At 40.6% G+C, this 22,447-nt stretch overlaps 1 protein-coding gene across 5 annotated transcripts in view; it reads left to right on the forward strand.

Moving 5' to 3' along the window:
- AGD15 (ARF-GAP domain 15) overlaps window positions 1-22,447 on the forward strand; it is a 95,087-nt gene that overhangs the window by 58,854 nt on the left and 13,786 nt on the right. For 3 of the 5 annotated variants that reach the window (XR_016095110.1, XR_016095111.1, XR_016095109.1), the window contains exons 4-7: window positions 16,592-16,646; window positions 18,286-18,376; window positions 18,450-18,648; window positions 21,738-21,936. Coding sequence is in view for 1 of the 5 variants with exons in the window: in XM_088941949.1 (XP_088798075.1) it covers window positions 16,592-16,646; window positions 18,286-18,376; window positions 18,450-18,648; window positions 21,738-21,982 (590 nt within the window). In the remaining 4 variants the exon portion in view is untranslated. Of the gene's footprint in view, window positions 1-16,591; window positions 16,647-18,285; window positions 18,377-18,449; window positions 18,649-21,737; window positions 21,983-22,447 lie in introns of all 5 variants that reach the window. The other 2 variants (XR_016095108.1, XM_088941949.1) reach the window with 1 other exon arrangement.

The raw sequence follows: 22,447 nt of genomic DNA on the forward strand, positions 1-22,447 counted from the left end.
AACTTGCCAAGGTCCTTTGTCTGAAAGTGTTCCTATAGGAATGCCTTCAATCTGTCAATGCCCATTTTATCATTCCCAGTCACAACGATATCATCCACATACAACACCAATATTATTTTGCCTGCCGAAGAGTCAAGACTGAAGACAGAATGATCAACTTGGCACTGTTTCATACAAACTTCTTGACCACCTCACTGAACCTACCAAACCATGCTCAAGGGGACTGTTTAAGTCCATATATAGCCTTTTTAAGTCTGCATACCTTACCATCCTCCCCCTGAGCAACAAACCCTGGTGGTTGCTCCATGTAGACCTCCTCGAGCAAATCACCATGCAAAAAGGCATTTTTGATATCTAGCTGATGTAGAGGCCAATCATACATAGCTGCAAGGGAGATGATGACACGAACTGACCCTATCTTAGCAACCGGGGAGAATGTCTCTATGTAGTCAATGCCATAGGTTTGGGAGTACCCTTTGGCAACCAGCCACACCTTTAGGCGCTCAACACAACCATCTGGCAAGTACTTAACACTATACACCCACTTACAACCGACAACCTGCTTCCCAGGAGGAAGAGCGGTGAAGTCCCAAGTGTGATTATGATGCAGAGCAAAGAGCTCTTCTTCCATAGCACGACACCACTCTGGAGAGGTAAGGGCTTCATGGACATCCTTAGGAAAAACCACAGAGGATAACAAAGATATGAACTGGCGATGGGAGGCAGAGAGGTGAGTAGGTGAAACAAAATTGGAAATAGGGTGCAGGGTGCAGGTACGTTTACCTTTCCGGAAGGCAATAGGAAGATCTAGGTAGGAAGCTGATGTCGGAGCTGGAGCTAGATTTGTTGACGGTGATGAAGCCGGAGAAGCTGCAGTCGGTACACGCAGGTGATGTGTATACACGTGACGGATGGATGGACGGTCAACAGATCGTGGCACCGGAGGCAAGGATGTAGGCATGACTGGAACCAGAGGAGGTGGATCAGCCACAGGAAGAGGAAGAGGAGGTGGTGATATGGAGGAAGTAGTATCACCGGACCCCACGAAGAACGGAGTAGACTCGAAGAATGTAACATTAGCACATACCAAGGAACGACGAGAACTGGGATGATAACACGTGTACCCTTTCTGAGTTCGGGAATAGCCAAGGAAGATACACTTCAGGGAATGTGCATCTAACTTGTCAGTCCCGGGACCCAGATTATGAACGAAGCAGACACACCCAAATACCTGAGGAGGAAGCGGAAACGGAGACATGTTGGGGAATAAGACACTGAAAGGAGAACGACCATCAAGAATAGATGTGGGCATCCGATTAATTAAGAAACAAGAGGTGAGCATTGCATCGCTCCAAAAGGTTTTGGGAACATTCATGTGGTGCATGAGGGAGCGTGCCGTTTCTACAATATGTCGGTTCTTTCTCTCAGCAACCCCATTTTGTTGCGGAGTGTAGGCACAGGATGTTTGGTGTATAATGCCATGTTGGTCCAAGTATTCTTGAAAAGATGAAGTCAAGTATTCACGACCATTATCAGAATAGAAAATTTTGATGTGAATGCCAAATTGATTGCGGATCTCAACATAAAATTTCTGGAAGATGGCAAATAATTCACTTCTTTCTTTCATTAAATAGAGCCACGTCATTCTTGAACAGTCATCAACAAAAATAACAAAATATATGTATCCATTATATGACATCACTTTATAAGGACCCCAAACATCTGAATGAATTAAAGAAAAAAGGCTCGACAGACGGTTATCGACCCTAGAACGAAAGGGAACACGATGGTGTTTCCCAAATTGACATGACTCACAATCTAAAACAGAAAGTTGACTCAATGAAGGGACTAAGGACTGCAACACTTTCAGCGAAGGATAACCAAATCTACAATGCCACTGGAGAGGAGAAATGGATGACTGAAGGGTCGTTGACTTTCTTCCACCACCATCAAGATAATATAGTCCACCGGCTTCATGCCCTCCACCAATCTTCATCCTCGTCTTGAGATCCTGAAAAACACACATAGAGGGGTAAAATGTGATGGAGCACTTAAGGGACTTGGTCAGCTTACTAACAGACATAAGATTAAATGGAAACTTAGGTACAAATAAAACAGAGGATAGGGATACAGGGTCTAGGTTGTTAGAATGTTAAAGTGATGTTCGGCTGATAAGAGTTCTTATTAGCCCAGTCTTATGTTTAACTTATCTTGTAACTGGGCCTGTGTTAATGGGCCTAATCCTGTTTAGTGATTTAAGTCATCTGGGTGTCCCATCACTAATCAGGGCATCCCAGTAATTTCTTGTACCTTGTACTATATTCATCTATAAATAAAAGACTGGTCGACTGCCTAGTACAGTTCGACATTCTCTTCAGTTCTGTGGTTCTCTTCTCCTCCTTGTTACTTCGAGTATAGCTCTTCAGATTACATGGTATCAAAGCATTAGCTCCTTCCTGGTTTCAGCAGGTGCACTCTCTTCTCTTGCTGTCTTTTCATCTTCTCTCTTCTTTTTCTAGGTTGCTGCAGTAAAGACCTAGGAGTGTAAGAGAGTAAAGCAAGTTCGAACCTAGGGTTTCTCTTGGTTGTAGGACTCAAGGGAAGTAAGACCCAGAAGTAAATGTCCTACTAGATTATTTCCAGCAAGTAGTAGCTATTGGACTACTAAGAGAGGTCTGTATAGGACAGACCTGGTTGAGGGCTGATTCAACAGTCCTAGCACTAGCCGAGAGGGGGAGAACTTCCTCTACAGTTGCAGCTTCGTGCTCTAGCAAGACTTGTGCAGAACAAGTGGTAAAGACTTAGCTTCTTCTACAGTTGCAGTTTTGGTGCATCAGCTTCTACAGTTGCAGTCTCGGTGCATCAGCAAGACTCTTACAGAACTGCGGCAACTTTAGTTACAGATTTTCTTCAGGTCGGTTATCAGCCCTACTCTTGGACTGAACTGGTTCAGTTACAGACCTTTACTTTTTACCAAACTGCAGAAACTTTTGCACCACACAGTTGCAGCCTTAAACTTTTACCAGCACTGTGAACTGGTTCAGTTACAGACCTCTACTTGCTACTGTACCCGAACTATGAACACTTCTACCAGTACTGTGAACACAGTGACCACTTTGGCCAGTCCTTAACAGAATCACCTATAGTACTGTGAACAACTCTTGGACTGAAGTCAGGATGTCCTCACTATCCGGTGAAGTTTCCTCTAGAGATAACAGACCTGTCACAAGGTCCTCAAACCTGGAAAACCCTAATCTGCACAGCTTGCAAATTACAAGTGCACTACTGGATGAGTACAACTTCAGAGAGTGGTCCGTCTCTGCAATGTTGTTCATTACCTCTCGTGAATTCACTGGCTATTTGGATGGAGACAGGAAACAACCAGAAATTGGCAGTCCTGAATACACCATGTGGCACAAGGAAAATGCCACAGTCATGTCTTGGCTGGCCTCTATGACTCCTAGGGTGGCCAGAACTGTTCATCACTTCCCTACAGCTGCTAAAATTTGGGAGAAAGTATCTAAGACATATGGACAGAAAAAGAACAATGCTAGAATCTACAGGTTGAACCAAGACATTGCAGCCCTAAGGCAAGGAGACATGTCCGTGGCAACCTACTTTGCAACACTAGAAGGCCTCTGGGAAGAGCTTGACCACCACCTGATTTTGGATTGGGAAAATGCCAATGATAAGGGGAGGCATGACAAGCAGACTGAGGAGGGCAGAGCCTTCAAGTTTCTGGCGGGTCTTGGCCCTGTATATGAAGGTATAAGGTCACAGATTCTAGGGAGAGATGAATTACTTGAGCTTCACCATGTCTACTACTTGGTGAGGAATGAAGAAGTAAGGAGAAAGGAGATGCAAGTTGACTCCCAGACACATTCAACAGAACTACTTGGAGAACATTCAGCCTTAGTCTCCACTAAGGGGAATAGATTTTCAAACAAGAAGTCCCTCAAGTGTACCCATTGTGGTGGTGAGAAACACACAAAGGAGAAATGTTGGGTCTTGTACCCTCATCTGAAGCTAGCTGCTCTGAGAAAGGACAAAAGGCAACATAAGGGCCACACAGCAAGTGGGAATCTTGCCACCAACAACAGTAGTGACAACTCACAGATTACTCAGACAGTGTTCTCTTCCACCGCAAGGCAGGCTACCAACTCCTTTGGACCAAGTACTTCGGGCTTCATAGCTAGTGAGGTAAAGGTTCTCAGCCGGGCATTAGCTCGTCTGAAGAACAATTCTTTAGCTTCCACCTCTCTTGCTAAATCAGGTACAACCTCTGCATTTAGTGCAACTAGTTCCATTAATTCTACCTCTTGGGTGATTGATTCCGGAGCCACTGACCATATGACACATATGTCCTCCTTATTCTCTACATATCATTTGTTGTCTGGCCAGGATAAGATGAGAGTAGTTGATGGGTCCCTCTCCACCATCTCTGGAAAGGGGGTGGTTGACCTAAGCAAGGATCTCTCTCTTAAATCAGTCCTACATGTTCCTAGTTTTACCTCAAATCTGTTGTCTGTTTCAAAGCTTACAAAAAATTTGAACTGCAATATAACTTTCTTTCCTTCTCATTGTGTCTTCCAAGATAGATTGATGAGGAGAACGATTGGGAGTGGTCATGAGTATGGGGACCTCTACTATTTTGATGAAGATGTCAGCTCAGCCTTGCAAGCTTCTACTACTAGTCTGGAATGTGTGGAGTCAATAACTAGGTTACACTTATGGCATGCTAGGCTAGGCCATTTGTCTTTTTCTTCTTTAGCAATGTTGTTTCCCGAATTATGTAAGGGCATTCCGAGTCAGAGTTTAATTTGTGATGTGTGTCAAATGTCAAAACAATGCAGATCAATGTATCCAATTTCTAGAAATGAAATTCAAGTCCCTTTTGATTTGGTTCATTCTGATGTTTGGGGTCCTTCTCCCATTGTTTCCATTGATGGCTTCCCTTACTTTATCAGTTTTATTGACCATTATTCTCAGTGCACTTGGATTTATCTATTGAAAGGACGTGATGAAGTTCCCCGGATAACTATGATATTTTGCAAGATGGTTGAAACACAATTTGATAAAAAGATCAAGCAATTCCGTTCAGACAATGCAGCTGAATACTTTGAAAGATCCCACTAGAAGTTCAGGACTGTTATCAATCTTGAACCCTAATGAATCTCAGGATCGAAGATAAGCAGAAAGAAAGAGGAGAGAAGAGAAAGAGGGAGAAGAAGCAGTAGAACACAAGGGTTGAAAGGAGGAGCAGAAGCTTCATGTTCTGCCGCCGCCACTTTAATTAATATTTATAGGTTATGCTCATTACATGGAAAGGACATATCTGCCCTTAGTCTTTACATAACAAATAGAGTAAAACGAAGACTGAAATAAATAACAACTGAAACAACTAAATGACCAATAGCTAACCCTAGGCAGACTAGAACATCTTCTACCCTACGAACACAGTGGGACCGTAGCTGTGGGGCCCACATCAGTGTTCTCTACACTCCCCCTCAAGTTGGGAATAAATGTTTATCATTCCCAACTTGGATAGATCTGCCTCTAGCTTCTTCCGTGATACAGCTTTAGTGAGGATATCTGCCAGTTGCATATTGGAGGTGATGTATGGGAGACATACTTCTCGTGATGAGACCCTCTCTCGTACAAAGTGTCGATCAACTTCAATATGTTTAGTCCTGTCATGCTGCACTGGGTTGTGTGCTATATTAATAGCCGCTTGATTATCACAATACAGCATCAGGGGCTTCTCATACTCAACACCCAACTCCTCAAGTAGTGATCTCAGCCAAAGAATTTCAGCCACTCCATTAGCCATTGACCTATACTTAGCTTCAGCACTGGATCGAGAGACAACATTTTGTTTCTTACTCCGCCAAGAAACCAGGTTACCTCCCGCAGGAGCACAATATCCAGAGGTAGACCTTCTGTCATCAACACTCCCAGCCCAATCGGCATCCGTATAGACTTCCACCTTCATGTGGTCATTGTTCTTGAACAGTATACCTCTACCCAGGCATCTCTTCAAGTATGCTAGTATTCTTTCTGCTGCTAGAAGATGCGTGGTTCTAGGAGAATGCATGTACTGACTGATAACACTAACGGCATAACTGATGTCTGGTCGGGTAAGGCATAGATATAGGAGCTTTCCCACTAACCGCTGGAACATAACTTTGTCTTCAAGCAGCTCCCCACTCTCTGCATTAATCCTGTGGTTCTGTTCAATGGGTGTATCTACAGGTTTGACACCTAGCTTTCCAGTTTTAGCCAAGAGATCTAACACATATTTCCTCTGAGAGACAAAGATCCCCTGCTTAGATCTAGCAACCTCAATACCCAAAAAATACCGTAGTGTACCCAGATCTTTCACCTCAAACTCTTGATGAAGGAGCTGTTTGAGGGACTCAATCTCATGGTTGTCGTTTCCTGTGACCACAATATCATCAACATAAACTGCAAGTAGTGTCAGTGACGACTCCACCCTCTTGATGAATAATGTATGATCTGACTAGGCCTGTACATAATCGAACTTCCCAAGGGCTAGTCTGAATCTGTCGAACCAAGCTCTAGGTGACTGCTTCAAACCATACAATGCCTTATTGAGCCGACAAACTTTCTTACCTGCCTCTGTATCATAGAATCCAGGAGGCAACTGCATGTAGACCTCTTCCTGCATGTCCCCATTCAGGAAAGCATTCTTAACATCCATTTGGTACAAAGGCCAAGTGTAGCTTGCTGCAAGAGACAATAGAACCCGAATGATGGTCATCTTGGCTACCGGGGCAAATGTCTCCAAGTAATCTATACCATAAGTTTGAGTGAACCCCTTTGCAACTAGCCGAGCTTTGTACCTCTCAATGGAACCATCCGCATTATGCTTCATAGTAAATACCCACCTGCATCCAACAGGTTTCTTTCCTTTGGGCAAGTCAACTAGCTCCCAAGTATTATTTTTCAACAGGGCATCCATTTCAACTTGCATTGCACCTCTCCACTCCGGGACTGATAGGGCTTCTTGCACTGTTCTCGGAATAGGGACATCAGCAACAGAGGTGAGATAGGACCTGTAGGAGGGAGATAGGCGAACATAGGACAAAAATTGGGAGATGCTGTGGGCTGTAGATGTGGTGCAATGCCGTTTTCCTTTACGGAGGGCAATGGGAAGGTCAAGGTCATCTGCAAAGGGTGAGGTAGCAACAATGGAAGGAGTCTTTGTGGGCCCTGGGACTGTAATATCTGGACTTGGAGCCGCAGAAGAGATTTTTACTGGCTGGGACTGCTGATGACCAGGATCAATCTGCCTACATCGCCTATGATAGACTCTCAACTCCCGATCCCTTTGACCACCCTCGCTACTACAGCCCTCATCATCAACTGGAATAGGTAAGGGAACAGCCCCAAAGGTATTAACCCTGTCCTCACTACACTCCTCCTCCCCCTGAAGAAAAAGACCCAAATCTCCACGCTCACTACTCTCCCCCTAAGGAGAGACCCGAGAATAGTAGGGTGTCTCCTCAAAGAAAGTGACATCCATGGATACAAACTTCTTCCCTGAGATAGGATCATAACAACAATAACCCTTTTGAGTTTGTGCATAACCAAGAAAGATGCATTTGGAGGCCTTGGGTTGAAACTTGGAGTGATTGGGACCAAGAAGCTGAACAAAACAGGTACAACCAAATGTCTTGAGGGGAATAGTGAACAACTCCTCATTGGAGTATAGAAGGGAAAAAGGAGGTTTCATATCAAGAACCCGAGAAGGAATCTGATTAATAAGATATACCGTTGTAAGGATAGCATCACTCCATAAGCGAATAGGGACGTTGGAGGTAAACATAATACTTCTACCACCTCCAAGATGTGCCTATTCTTCCTCTCTGCAACCCCATTCTGCTGAGGTGTATGAGGACACGTGCTCTGGTGGATAACCCCATGATTAAGGAGGTACGATGTCAATGGCTTAGCAAAGTATTCCTTTGCATTAACAAATCTAAGCACTTTTATCCTGGCATCAAATTGTGTTAGGTTCATTTGGTGGAAGATTTGGGTCAGGACAGGCACCTCATCTCGTGATCGCATAAGATAAACCCATGAAAAACGGGTGTGATCATCAACAAATAGCAAAAAATACCTATGCACAATATCAAAAGAACTATTACTTCTTTTATTACTCAATGAATAAGAGTTTCTACAATGTTTAGCCAACTCACAACTTTCACACTTCAACTGAGATGACTCAACAGACTCAAACAAAGTAGGAAACAGACTCTTCAAGGACCGAAAAGATAAATGACCCAATCGGTTATGCCACAACATAACCGGACTCACAACTTGAGAAACAAGTAACTTCTTATCCACTGACTCTTCTCGGCGAGAACTCTCCCCGAGCAGATAGATCCCATTCGTCTCACAGCCAGTCCCAATCACCTTCTTCGTCTCCATGTCCTAAAAAACACATCGGTCAGGAAAGAAAGTTACTGAGCAGTTCAAATGTTTGGTAATGCTACTGACGGAAAGGAGGTTAGTATCCAGTTTAGGAACATGCAAGACAGAGGACAAGGATATAGTATTTGACAGTTTGATGTCACCCTTGCCAGAAATAGGGACAAGAGAGCCATCAGCTATAGATACTTTATCCCTACCAGAAGATAAGTGATAAGTAGTAAACAAAGAGGGCAAGCTGGTCATATGGTCAGATGCACCTGAATCTATTACCCAACACGGTTCAGTAGTACCTGGAGCGGAGGCATGGTAGGCTGAGGCTCGAGTACCTGAGTGTGCAAAGGCCGATGTAGCCGGAGCTGATTATGACTGCGGTAACTGAGCTGAACTGCCAACTTCCTTCTCCAATTGTATTAGAGCTGCCCGAACTGCAGCTAAGGTCTCTAATGGTGTGCCTCTCGTGCCAGATGAGGATGCTGAATCAGTAGTCGTAGCCACATGAGCATTACTCCTTTTATTTATCAACTTTGCCGGGACCAAATGTGGATGCAACTTCCAACATGTTTCTTTTGTGTGTTTAGGTTTCTTGCAATGCTCACACACCACATCCCTTTTATCTTCCTTCTTTCTGTCCCTCTCTGAATCACCCTCTGTTTTGGGTTTGACAGCTACCAAGGCAGGTGTAAGCGGCTGAGGTTGCATCATGACTTTCCTCCTGGTCTCTTCACTGTGCACTAAGGAGTATGCCTGAGAGAGCGTCATACTATCTCTAGTCAAGATCTGCTGCCTCACAATATCATATTCTGAATTCAGTCCTGCCAGAAACTCAAACACTCTGTTTGTCTCAATGTGCTTTCTATGTATCTGAGCATCTTTGGGACTCTCCCACTCAAGAGTCTCTAAGTGATCAATCTCATGCCACAGGGACTACAAGTTAGAGAAATAGACCGACACCGGTTTCTCTTCTTATTTAAGGGCATTCACCTCACATTTCAACTCATATGCTCTGGCAACATTAAGGGGTTGGGAGTAAGTCTCTTTCATCACATTCCATATCTCCTTGGCTGTCTTTGCCCATAAGTAATTTCGGCTGATATGGGGCTGCATTGAATTACAGAGCCATGTCATAACCAAGTAGTTTTCTTGGACCCACTTGGTATACATAGGGTCTCCCTTGGAAGGTTCTGCTACATCTCCCAAGAGATACCCTACTTTGCCCCTTCTCCCAAATAGCCATCATGGCTGATTGGGCCCATTCCAAGTAGTTTGATCCATCAAACTTTATGGTTGTAATCTGAAAACCTGTCTCAGAACCACCACCATAACTGTTGTTCCCAAAACTGCCTTCTGCCTGCTCTTAAACTCCATTTCAGTCAAGAACCAGAAGTATCAAAGATTATGGTTACTACAGTCAAAACCAGCACTAGAAGTCCCGACAACAGTCACAAAATTAGTAGAGTACCAATCTGTACTCACGATAGATGTGCATGAAATATATATAAGACTGATCTGAAATCAATAACCACACACAACAGCAACAATCCGAATTGTTTTCACCCCTTCAAAAGTGTTTGAAACCTCAAAAGAAGACTGAAACACAGTTTGAAGAGCAATCTGATATGCTGAAGCCAATTCGAGGTTTTAATCAGTCCTAAGAGCCTTACGGATAAGGTTTGTATTAGGGTTAATATGAAACCCTAAAACTGATCAATGTTGAGGAGAATTCTAGGGTTTGCCGTAGGAATAAGATCACAAGTTTTGGCCTAATACTAGGGTTTGCAGTAGGGATAAGACAAAACCCTAAAGAAACCCTAGAGAATAGAGAGATAAAACCCTAGAGTAGTTCGGCCACCCTTACTGGATAGGTCCAACCTATCTTTTCTGATGTTACTTCTCTCAGAAAGTAAAAAACTTACAGTAGAATGCAGTTCGCTGCCTACCAAGGTTACCCGAACCCTAGCCTTCTCTGATTCTTCCTGATCACCAATTTGCTACAACTGTGATACTTCTTCAAACAACTGCTAATCCTCTGGAGATCTCCAAGAACCAGTCAACGAACTCTGCTTTCTCAGTCTTCCAGCCTTAGATGGTTCTCATGTGGTCGGCTGGACTAGACTCACATGAGATAACTTGGCTCTGATACCAACTAGAAGTTCAGGACTGTTATCAGTCTTGAACCCTAATGAATCTCAGGATCGAAGATAAGCAGAAAGAAAGAGGAGAGAAGAGAAAGAGGGAGAAGAAGCAGTAGAACACAAGGGTTGAAAGGAGGAGCAGAAGCTTCATGTTCTGCCGTTGCCACTTTAATTAATATTTATAGGTTATGCTCATTACATGGAAAGGACAGATCTGCCCTTAGTCTTTACATAACAAATAGAGTAAAACGAAGACTGAAATAAATAACAACTGAAACAACTAAATGACCAATAGCTAACCCTAGGCAGACTAGAACATCTTCTACCCTACGAACACAGTGGGACCGTAGTTGTGGGGCCCACATCAGTGTTCTCTACAATCCCTGAACTCATTCATGGAAGGTGCAGGCATGTTACATCAATTATCATGTGCTTACACCCCTTTGTGTCTGCTCTTTCCTCTGTATGTATCCCTTCTAGGTATTCAGAGGCGGCATCTGATCCAAGGTGGAAAGAAGCCATGAATGGGGAGATGAAAGCCCTAATGAAAGCAAGGACGTGGGAATTGGTGGACCTGCCAGAGGGGAAAGGCACTGTTAGGTGCAAGTGGGTATTCACAGTAAAGCACAGGGAAGATGGGTCAATTGAGAGGTACAAGGCCAGACTTGTGGCAAAGGGATTTACACAAAAGGAAGGAATTGACTACAAGGAAAACTTTGCCCCAGTAGCAAAGCTCAACACAATCAGGGTTCTACTGTCACTAGCAGCAAAATTCACTTGGGAACTTCATCAGCTGGATGTGAAGAATGCCTTCCTAAATGGTGATCTTCATGAAGAGGTATTCATGGAACCCCCACCTGGATATGATGTTGGAAAGAAGGTATGTAAACTAAGGAAAGCATTATATGGTTTGAAGCAATCTCCCCGAGCATGGTTTGAGAGACTTTGTTTGGCCATGAAGAAAGTAGGGTACACTCAGAGCAGTGCAGATCATACATTGTTTACAAGGAGACAGGATGACAAAATTACAGCACTCATTGTGTATGTGGATGATATGGTGATTACTGGAAATGGTGTGAAAGAGATGAAGAGCCTGAAGGAGTTCTTAGCTTCAGAATTTGAGATCAAAGACTTGGGAAATCTGAGTTACTTTCTTGGGATTGAAGTTGCTAGATCAAGAGAAGGAATCTACATATGTCAAAGAAAGTATGTGCTAGATCAAGAGAAGGAATCTACATATGTCAAAGAAAGTATGTGCTAGATCTCCTAGAGGAAACAGGCATGATGGGGTGCAGACCAGCAAACACTCCAATAGAACCAAGCCATGGATTACAAGAATCAATGGGTGAGGAATACTGTGTTAAGGAAAGGTACCAAAAATTGGTAGGAAAACTGATATACTTATCCCTTACTCGGCCAGACATTGCCTATGCAGTGCATGTTGTCAGTCAATTCATGCACTCACCAAAGGCCCCTCATATGAGAGCAGTGGAAAGGATCCTCAAATACTTGAAGACTTGCCCGGGGAAAGGAATCCTATTCAGAAAAAACAGCAGACTTGAAATTGAAGCCTACACTGATGCTGATTGGGCTGGGTCTGTTGGAGACAGAAAATCAACCTCAGGTTACTATACATTCTTGGGAGGAAACCTAGTCACATGGTGCAGTAAGAAGCAAAATGTTGTGGCTAGATCAAGTGCAGAAGCAGAATACCAGGCTATGGCACACGGGGTTGCTGAACTCTTATGGCTCAGAACTCTCCTTAATGAGCTTGGTATCAAGACTGAGGGTCCTCTCAAGCTGTATTGTGATAATAAAGCTGCTATCAACATTGCCAACAATCCCGTACAGCATGACACGACAAAACATATTGAAATTGATCGACACTTTGTCAGAGAGAGAATTATTTCAGGAGAACTCTGTGTACCTTATACTCCATCAGAGATGCAAATTGCAGATGTATTAACAAAAGGGCTGGCATCAACAAAGTTCAGGGACATACTTGGCAAGCTAAACATGATTGATATCCATGCTTAGCTTGAGGGGGAGTGTTAGAATGTTAGAGTGATGTTCGGCTGATAAGAGTTCTTATTAGCCCAGTCTTATGTTTAACTTATCTTGTAACTGGGCCTGTGTTAATGGGCCTAATCCTGTTTAGTGATTTAAGTCATCTGGGTGTCCCATCACTAATCAGGGGCATCCCAGTAATTTCTCGTACCTTGTACTATATTCATCTATAAATAAAAGACCGGTTGACTGCCTAGTACAGTTTGACATTCTCTTCAGTTCTGTGGTTCTCTTCTCCTCCTTGCTACTTCGAGTATAGCTCTTCAGATTACATAGGTCAACATTACCAACACCACAGATAGATGATGTGGAGCCATTAGCAAGGGTAACAGATTGTGATGTTGAGCAATGGGTGAGAGATGAAAACACACCCGAAGTTCCCATCATGTGATCGGAGGCTCCAGAGTCAATAATCCAGGGGTTGGGTGTGGATGCCAAACAAGCCATACCTGAGTGTGCAAAGGTAGTTGTGTTCTACTGCGACTTGGATTGAACAAACCTTTCATACTCATCCCGACCTTTCATACTCATCCCGAGGAACACTCACCATCTCCTTGCCTGGACCATCTGAGGAAGTAGAAGGCATCGGGTCAGCTGACCGGTTCTCCTGTCTAGAGCTGAAATTGGTGTCACTAGTCATGGCATGGTTGGCCCACGTCGAGGGAGGACCATGTAAGTCATAGCAGTAGTTAATAGTATGTCCATCCAAACCACAATGAGTACACTTCCGTGGACCCAAGCCACGTCCTCTACCACGAGCTCTCCCTGAATCTCTGCCTCCAGTGCGACCACCACCATGGATATGTGTAGGTCCACCACTACCACTCCTGCCAGGCTGGGCTCCTCGAGCCCCACTTCTGCTACCTCGACCTCTCGATACTGCAAATGCTCCTCGATCCCCCTAGTATCTGGGCTCGTACTAGTTCATACTCAGACTTTAGCCCCACTAGAAACCGTGTCACATCAAGCTGCTCTCGCTGTTGCTGTTGAACTTTGACATCAGAAGTGAGAGGATGATAGATGTTTAACTCATTACGGATATTTCTCACACTGGCATAGTACTCCTCAATGCTCTGATTTCCCTGTTGCAGATTGAAGTATTCCTGATATAGTTGATATACCCTAGTGGTATTATCCTGACCTGAATACAATTTCTTAGCATGATCCCACACCTCTTTGGCTGTGTCAAGAAACATGAAGTTCACACTGATTCTGGGTTCCATACTGTTCCACAACCATGTGATGATCTATGCATCTTCCTGTTCCCAGTCTTCATACTCTTGAGAATTAGCAGGGGGTTTCTCCTCTCTTATGTGCTTTACTTTCTTCTTCGCCTTCAGAAAAACCTCTACAGACTTGGCCCAAGGGACATAGTTCTCTCCATTCAGTTTAATGGAGGTCATTTGGACATTCAGGTAGTCAATAGATATCATGACACTAGGTTTACTATCACTGTTATCTGCCATTGCCAAACTCCCTTATCACTGAATTCTGAGCACTACACACTGCACACTACACACAAACATTTCACCGAAATCTGCACACTGATTTCAACAGTAATAAATGCTGAGAACTGCAACCCCACAAACCCTACTCACTGAAATCTGCACCCTGATTTCAGCAATATTAAATGCTGAAAACTGCAACACCACAAACCCTACTCACCGAAGTCTGCACACTAATTTCAGCAATATTAAATGCTGAAAGCCACACTTGTAACACCACAAACCCTAATCCACAGCTACCGGAAGTTTCACCATTAAGTAGACACTATTGCCCTTCGAATCACACACAAACCAGAATAAACCCTAGCATAAACCCTAGCATACTGCAATCTGAAAACCCATCATACGAACTGTACTACACCTCTCATGCATTCCATAACAGAAAATATGCATAAAAAAAAACTTTACCTCATCGCCTGAAGGCCAACCACACGAAGGACTGAGACACCACTGCACCACATGTACCAGCCCTAATTAGGGCTTAGAAACCACAGCAACCAATCACCAACAACACAATCGGAGGCATAGGAACCTCCAAGGGAAGAGGGCGATCACTCCTTTTCAGCCCTTTTCCCAGTCTCCAAATCACAGCTGAGAAACCCAAGAGAAACCCTAGTTTGAATGCGCAGAAGACAGAATTCTAGCAAGTCTGATTTGTTCAATGTGGCTCTGATACCATGTTGAAGTTCGACCTGCCCTAGAATTCTGTCTTGTTCGTTGACTGTAAAGTAAAGTGAACAGCAAGAAGTAGAAGTAGGAGAGGAAAGAAGAAGAGAGAAACGAGAAAAGGTCTGGTTCGAATTAGAGAAAAAGTTATCCCTAGATTCGGCCAGACCTGTTATTATATTATTAACTTATTGGAAAAGACTTAAGTGCCCTTATTTAAATAAGAGGCACTCGAACTAACATAACAGTACACATCAACATTCTCAACAAGTGCAAAGATCAAAATACCCCTTCACTAACACCAATAAGGAAGAACTTAAAATTTTGTCTAATCAACAAGTACTACTACTATTTTCTTTTCTTTTCCTATAAGAAAAATAAGGGTTCAGCCCTATATTTTTTTAATTTTCTTTTCCTTCTTTTTCTTCTCATGAATATGTTGATTTTCTATACTTTAACATGAACTCTATACTTTTCTTATGAAAATTATGAATGATTATTAAGGAAATATGGTTATGGTACCTAGGGAACTACCCTAGGATCTATGTTTTTTACATAAAAAAGTCCATCGCCTAGGCTCCTCCTTGTTGCCTAGCTTCGCCTTGGTGCTTTGACAACTATGTACCAAGCTGAAAGCAACAAAACAAGTTGGGTTTTTAGGGATTTCAGACCTGAACCTGAAGTAGAACACCTCCTGGAATGGTTCCACTATGGCAACAATGGCATCAAACTAGCCTCCTATGCAGACATGCAATGATAGAGGGATTTGAAGGTGCCAAAATAGGTTAATTCCACAAAACCCAAGCTCACAATACTTGAAAACCCTAGTTGGGGCTTAGTTACAACTCAAACAAGAGAGAAAGAACCAAAAGACTGAAACCAAAACCCAATAGATTTGCACCCAACTGTGCCCCTGACTAGAACCTGAATTATAAACTGGCAAAAATACCCCTGGTCCCAAACAGTCAACAAAGCTACCCAAAAATAACAATTTGTGGTCCCACTACAAAAACATGAAAAACGAAATACCTTCACATTTTTTGCAGTTTTTTGAATTTTCTGAGTTTTTTTATTTTTCGCATTTTTTTGTAATTTTGCACCTTGCTCCAAAAAGGTGCACGCCTCACGTTGCGCCTTGCGCTTTTAAAACACTGCTCCTTCCCTTCCTCTTTCTTCTTCTTCTTCTTCCTCCCCCTCTTTCTTCTTCCTCCTCATCCCCCCTCTTAAGGAGGCTTATGCCTCCTTGTGTTTGGGAGGCTTACAACTCTTACATTCTGAACTAGGCCTCACACCTCTAGGTAGTGGAATGCCTTGCGTCATGCCTCCACATTTTAAAAAATTGATCATAACAAGGTTTTAATCCTATGACTGTCATACCATGATATATTGAATCAAGTAGAATTCTAAAAACTAAATTGTATAAGAGGAAAAGAAGACAAAAACACGGAGCTGTGTTTCAGGGATTGATTAACCATTACCAGTCCATTGACAAGTCCCAGTGATGTATATAAATTGTGATTAAAAAGTTTACAAAGTTATATTTGCCCTCATGTATAAGAAAATTACAATTTCAAATAAATAAGATGGCATGTTGAACAACCTATCATAATACTAATATACATAGGATACAAATAAATAAAATTTTGCTTTTCCCTTCACACATTTTCCCTGGTTACTAGTTTATTCATGGTCCATGAGAAATTTGTAAGCTTTATCTATGTTTTAGTAGTATTAATAGATTGACTCCTTGACTTTGCACCATAGGTACGGTCAGCTACATTGGATACTTGGCTGCCTGAGCAGGTCGCATTTATGAAATGTAAGAATAAGTTACCATCATTTTCTTGTAATCTCTTTGCATAGAGCTTCAGAATGCTCTCATTCAATAACACATAATACACAGTTAATGTTTATAGGATAGTAGTCTAACCTAAGAGATTTCCCATATTAAAGTTGACTTACACTAAAAGACTGCAGCCATCTAAGCTGTTGCAATTTTCCAGTTTATAGATAAAAAGAGGAGGTAAATCCTAAGACAAGTTTGTAGTGAGCATAATTTAATTTTTTTTTGACAAGTAAAAGGAAATTTTCGTTGAAAGGAAAAAGAAAATTACAAACTGAGAAGGTTTTAAGGCAACACCTAGAATCAACTCAAACAACAGAAAAAACAAAAAACAAAACAAAACATAACCAATTGTCCAAATTACAACTTTGTAATCCCAACACCTCCCATAGACCCCAGGGTTATCTTTATTGACTTGTGCAAATTCAGGCATCACCAAAACCCAATCTGCAACAGATTTACCAACATAATTTAATTTTTGAAGTAGGGGGTCTTCTTTTGATTGTAAAACAAAATTCATTAAAATAAAATGGAAAGTACAATAGTACGTGATAAGACATTATGGTGGAAAGAGGATATACAAAATATAACTCAACCACAGCCAAGTAACATAGCAACATTAACATCCAACTATGCCCAAAAAAACGAACTGACCAAAAGGAAAAAGAACCCAAAGCCTACACCTTATGGAAAGCTGAACAACCAAACAAGGAAACTGCATTCTTCACTATAATCCAATAAGTCAGAATATGATTGCTACAACAATCCACAAATCACCTCTTCCAAACACATCAAATGAACCCCTTTAAAACTTCAACTCCCTTCCCTAGGTCAGAAAGAGTTGTTTTCTTTAACACATCTATCCTTCTAAAGTTAGTCCTAATAATTTTCACAACAAATTTCTGTTTCCAACCATTTCAAAGTCACAACCACTAGCTACAGGACTAATATGAAAACTCCTATCCAAAAATGGAAATTCTAGACTCCTTTTTAGCCAAAGAACAAGAAAACATCCTATTACCTAAACCTGGTCCTAACTAACTCTGCCTTATACTCTTTCCTTATGTTGACTTCTCACTCCATCTTCTATCCCTCGTTTCTCAATAACTCCAGTCCTTGACTGTCTCCTTCACTCTGGACATGTCAGATAAGCCTTCTTTATCTTTTTCATATCACAAAAATAGATCATCATGATCAAGATATGAAACCTTCACTTCCACCATACATCCATGTCTATCCTCAGAATAATGATTCCTTGAACTCCAGTTTTTCTCATCATTCGATAAGGGAACCTCTAGTGGCTTTGTGCTTGTATCTTCATCTTGAAGTAGGAGATCTACATGGATACCCATCAGGTGGTGGATATCACCTCCCCTTCTTCCTGGGTGTGCTGTTGATAGATTGTATCTAATGCTCAACCACAAAGCTGGAATCTCCATGTTGATTTGCTATCTCCCTTATATATGTAGGGTGTGTTGTTGGTGGTTTATAACTAAACCTCATTATAACTTGCTTTTCTTTGTTTTTAAGTCAAATTTTAAATTAATATTATACATGCTGCACCACTAAACTACCACCTTGTTGTTAGTTCTTAATTTGTGAACTTATTCTGTAGCTATGAGTAATGAAAAGTCCAACAGTTATTGGGAAGCAGAGTTGCCACCGGATTATGACAGAAGTGACATTGAAAGTTTCATACGGGCAAAGTAGGTTGGCACAAAATTTTATTAAAAATTTCACCTGAAGTTATAGGAAAATTCTAATATACCCGCTTCTCAGGTATGACGAGAAAAGATGGGTTTCAAAGCAAACAGAACAGCCAACTATGGAATCAGAAGGAAAGAACTCTTGTTCTAACAAGGAAATAGAAGATCGAGGAAATAATGGCAAATCCAACCACTCAAAAACATTTTCTGATGGAGATATTCCCACTAATCAGATCCTACAGGCTCCACCTTCAGCAACAAGACCCCGTTGGGTAATGTTGATATTTTCTGATTCTTGGCTTTATCTAAATTAGTTAGATTCTTTCTAAGTCAACTCATGTAGTAAATATTTTCTGATATTAATTTTGTTGTAACTGTAGGCTTGACAATTAAATGCATTAATGCAGTTAATAGGTGTTTTGAAAGGCTTCAAACTTTGTTTCAGAATGAACTGAAGATCTTCTAAAATTGATTTCATTTTAAGAGTTCACTTGAGTTCTAGTAGAAAGGAAATTAATTTGCAGGAAGTTTCCAGTAATTGATCCAAAAAAAAGGAAGTTTCCAGTATGGAAACTAGGGAAGCATTATGGTGATGTTGAAAATCTAGGATAAATTTTACCAAGTGACAGGATAAGTATCTAGAAACTTTTTGGGCTGAAAACATTTGAATAAGAGATGGTAAGGGACAAAAGTTGCTTCACATGTGAAACTTTTAAGATCCAAGTGATGGAATAATTTAATATTAGTTTGTTGTTTTCTTTGAGATTTTGAAGAGAACCTCCTTTATTATCAGTTTCTTTTTATGGAAAGATACTGTCTCTTCTTCTTTATAAAAAGGATATTTTTGTCTAGTTGTTCCCACATTCTTCTAAAGTTCTGCATTTTTGTTATGAAAATGTTATATGGATATTTATAATGGGTTTTGTATTTTAGGAAGGCTTCATTTTGAGTATCATCAAATTGGAAATATTTTTGGGGGAAATTTATTTAGCTTTCATGAAATTGTAAAGCTATGGCATTATGCTTTTGGGGGAATTTTTTCCCTTTCAAGGTTGTGATCAATTAGTTATTAGAAACTCTTTTAATACTCAACAAGGATTAAAAAAAATTCATGCTGTCTTCTTTTTTTCTTTTTTAACAAATGTTTTGATGAAACTATTCATTAGAAGTAAAAGGAGGGGATTTTTAATACAAATATTCATCTTTCACAAAATTTGTAGGCAATGGTTAACAATGTTGTTCACATTATTTAGCATGCAAGCATCTGACTCAATCATGTTGCTAGTAGTTATTAGTAAGTTTGCATGTCCTCCAAAAAAACCCATGATGGTGTAGCAAAGTAGAATTCAACAATACAATATTGAACATATAGTTGATGACACTGAACCAGTATCCTAAAGGGTATTGGACCAACGATATCTGATGAAGAGACGGTAGGGCATCCTACAAATCTGCCCTTTGACGAACTTCAGCTTGACAAGATAGGGGAGAAATTTCAATATGATTGCATGGACCCCATGGGACTATTATGGAGCTCTTTTAGGACTTTGAGGGTGACAACTAGCCAGCGAATCAAGAAATAAATCTGCACATTACTTTTTATTTGCCTCAATAACTTAAAATCCATAATTAAAATGCATGCCTCTATTTTTTTGGTAATAGATAAAAGAAAATTTTATTAAGAGAGAAGATAAACAACAAGGTGAAAAAGAAAAGCCACCCAAAAGGGTCAAAACCCCAAAGCTCAAACACTAACCTTCCTGCCCCACTCCCAGCCATAGCAAACAATTACAAATCAAGAAAATACATAGCCCAGCCATCTTCCCTAAAGACTCCGGAGCAGACCTACACCCAGAAACAGACAAAAGAACAGAACTCCCCCTTTGAAATTAACCTTCTTTCACCGGGTATATCTTTTCCAATTCAAGGAACATTCGTCTTACAAAATCCTCCCTCCTAGAACATGTCTCTATGACAAGTTACTAGTTTCAATTTATCCTAGGCTTCATATATCATAACCCTAGAATTCCCAAAATTTACACTTATTACTTATACTGACAAAAATAGCCTTTGAGATCATCCATAAACCAAACCTAATAGCTCTAAATAACTGCTACTTGAGATTTCCATAATTTTCTATAAAACACTTGATCCTTCTAGTATCACATTCTTTGGCATCTAACATCATCCTTCACCTTTTCATATCTACTCTCGCACTTGTCCAATGGTGTTTATATCCGAATATGGAAGTACTATAATAAAGATCATTTTGAACTATGGAATAATAGCCAACTTCAGACTTGGTTCTTTTGGGAGGTTTTTTTGGTCCCTGTGTAAACCCTTTTACATAGAGTTCATGATCCCTTATAAAAATAAAAAAGGAAAATAAAAAGACAAAAACTTGGCCTCAATTTTGACCAGAGTTCTATTTTCACATTAATGACCACTGTTTTTGCTACATAGTAACGACACTTTTCTGCTACATCGACCAAGGAATGTGCAGATGAATTGCCTCATACAAGATTGAGTATGGATCAGAATATCTTGAAACTGTTTTAGGTTTGATAATTATGTTCAGTAATTTGTTAAGTTTCATGGTTTATGTTTTTAATCTTATATACAACTTTATGTCCTATTCAATTATGACAATTTTTTAATATATAATAAGGAAAATGACCACAAGAGATTAAAAAAAATGAAAGAAAGAAGAATATTTATTTGTGAATTTCTTTTTCCAAAAGTGAAAAACAAAGTAGGAATGAAATCAAGTGCAGTGTTGCCAGACTTGGATTGGACGAGATGGTTGGACCATCAAAACTGGAACCTGCAGCTAAAATGGTTCTCTAATCTGATGTGAATAAGTCAAACAGTTAAACTGGATGGTTGAACCATTTGACCTGTGGCCCAGTCACCAAAATGGCTCTGTCTTACCTGACTCTAATGGCATTGAGTGTGTTTAATTGGGTTCCTTTCATTACAATCCCCTATTAGGATGTATTATATGAACAGATTCTTAGTTAAGTCAGGGATCAATTGGGTAAAAATGTACACTGGGCCTTCACCACCATGGGTCTATTGTATTTCTAGATGGACTCACTTCTTTTGTTTAGATGTCCATTCCATACTTTTGTATTGAGCTTTTTTATTGTTGAATTTGTTTTCATTACTTCTGAAAGAAAAAATAAAAACAAATCAGAATTTTTAGTTCAAGTTTCATTAAAAGTTACAACTTTTATGTTTTATTTCTCTTATTTTCCTTTCCATTTTCAGTCTTTTAGTTTTTTATGTAAAAGCTCAGCAATTATTTGAAGAAAAAAAGAATATTTAGGATCTTAATCAGGTTACTGATGTCTATAATCAGGCCTCTTTAGATATGAAGGACAAGGTGACTGGCTTGCCTCCCCCCAAGGTGCCACAAACAACAGAACAAAAGTTTGGAATTCCTGGGCAAAAAGCTGGTGTTGCTACTGATCTGTTCAACTTGATGGATGCTGATATTCAAAAGGAGAAGAGATCCATTCCATCCACTTCGTACAGCTCCTCTTGGGCAACATTTGATTGTAAGAACATAGTACTACTAAATGTGCTTTGGAGGTTAATACGGTGGTTGGTATTACTTGGCCAAGTAAAGATAGTTTATATACTTGCTGTATATTATCTTTTTAAAAAGGCACTTGCTAATTTTACACTGAACTATTCATTCTGGACATCGATTTGGATGTGCTTACTATTCTCTTGGTTAATAGCCAGAGCTGCAAATGGATCTAATCAAATTGGATATGCCTAGATCCTAGTTTGATTTGTTAATTTTCGGATTCAAATAGAATCTTATCCATTAGATTTAGACTGGACTTGGAATGAATTTGGATATTGAATGCTGCATCAATAAATTAAACTAAGAATGAGCGGAATATCATGCATTATTAATAAGATAACTAAAACTGGTTTTGATATTGTATATTATAAATAAAACGAATTGAAATAAAATGTTATTTGATACTTGAACTTGCGACTCTTTAGTAAGCATATTACATTTAAACCAGTTTCACTGGATAAAATTCAGAATACCTT

The sequence above is a fragment of the Nelumbo lutea genome, chromosome 4, assembly GCF_056320005.1.
Source record: "Nelumbo lutea isolate HS-2025 chromosome 4, American lotus-T2T, whole genome shotgun sequence".
Taxonomy (NCBI): Eukaryota; Viridiplantae; Streptophyta; class Magnoliopsida; order Proteales; family Nelumbonaceae; genus Nelumbo; species Nelumbo lutea.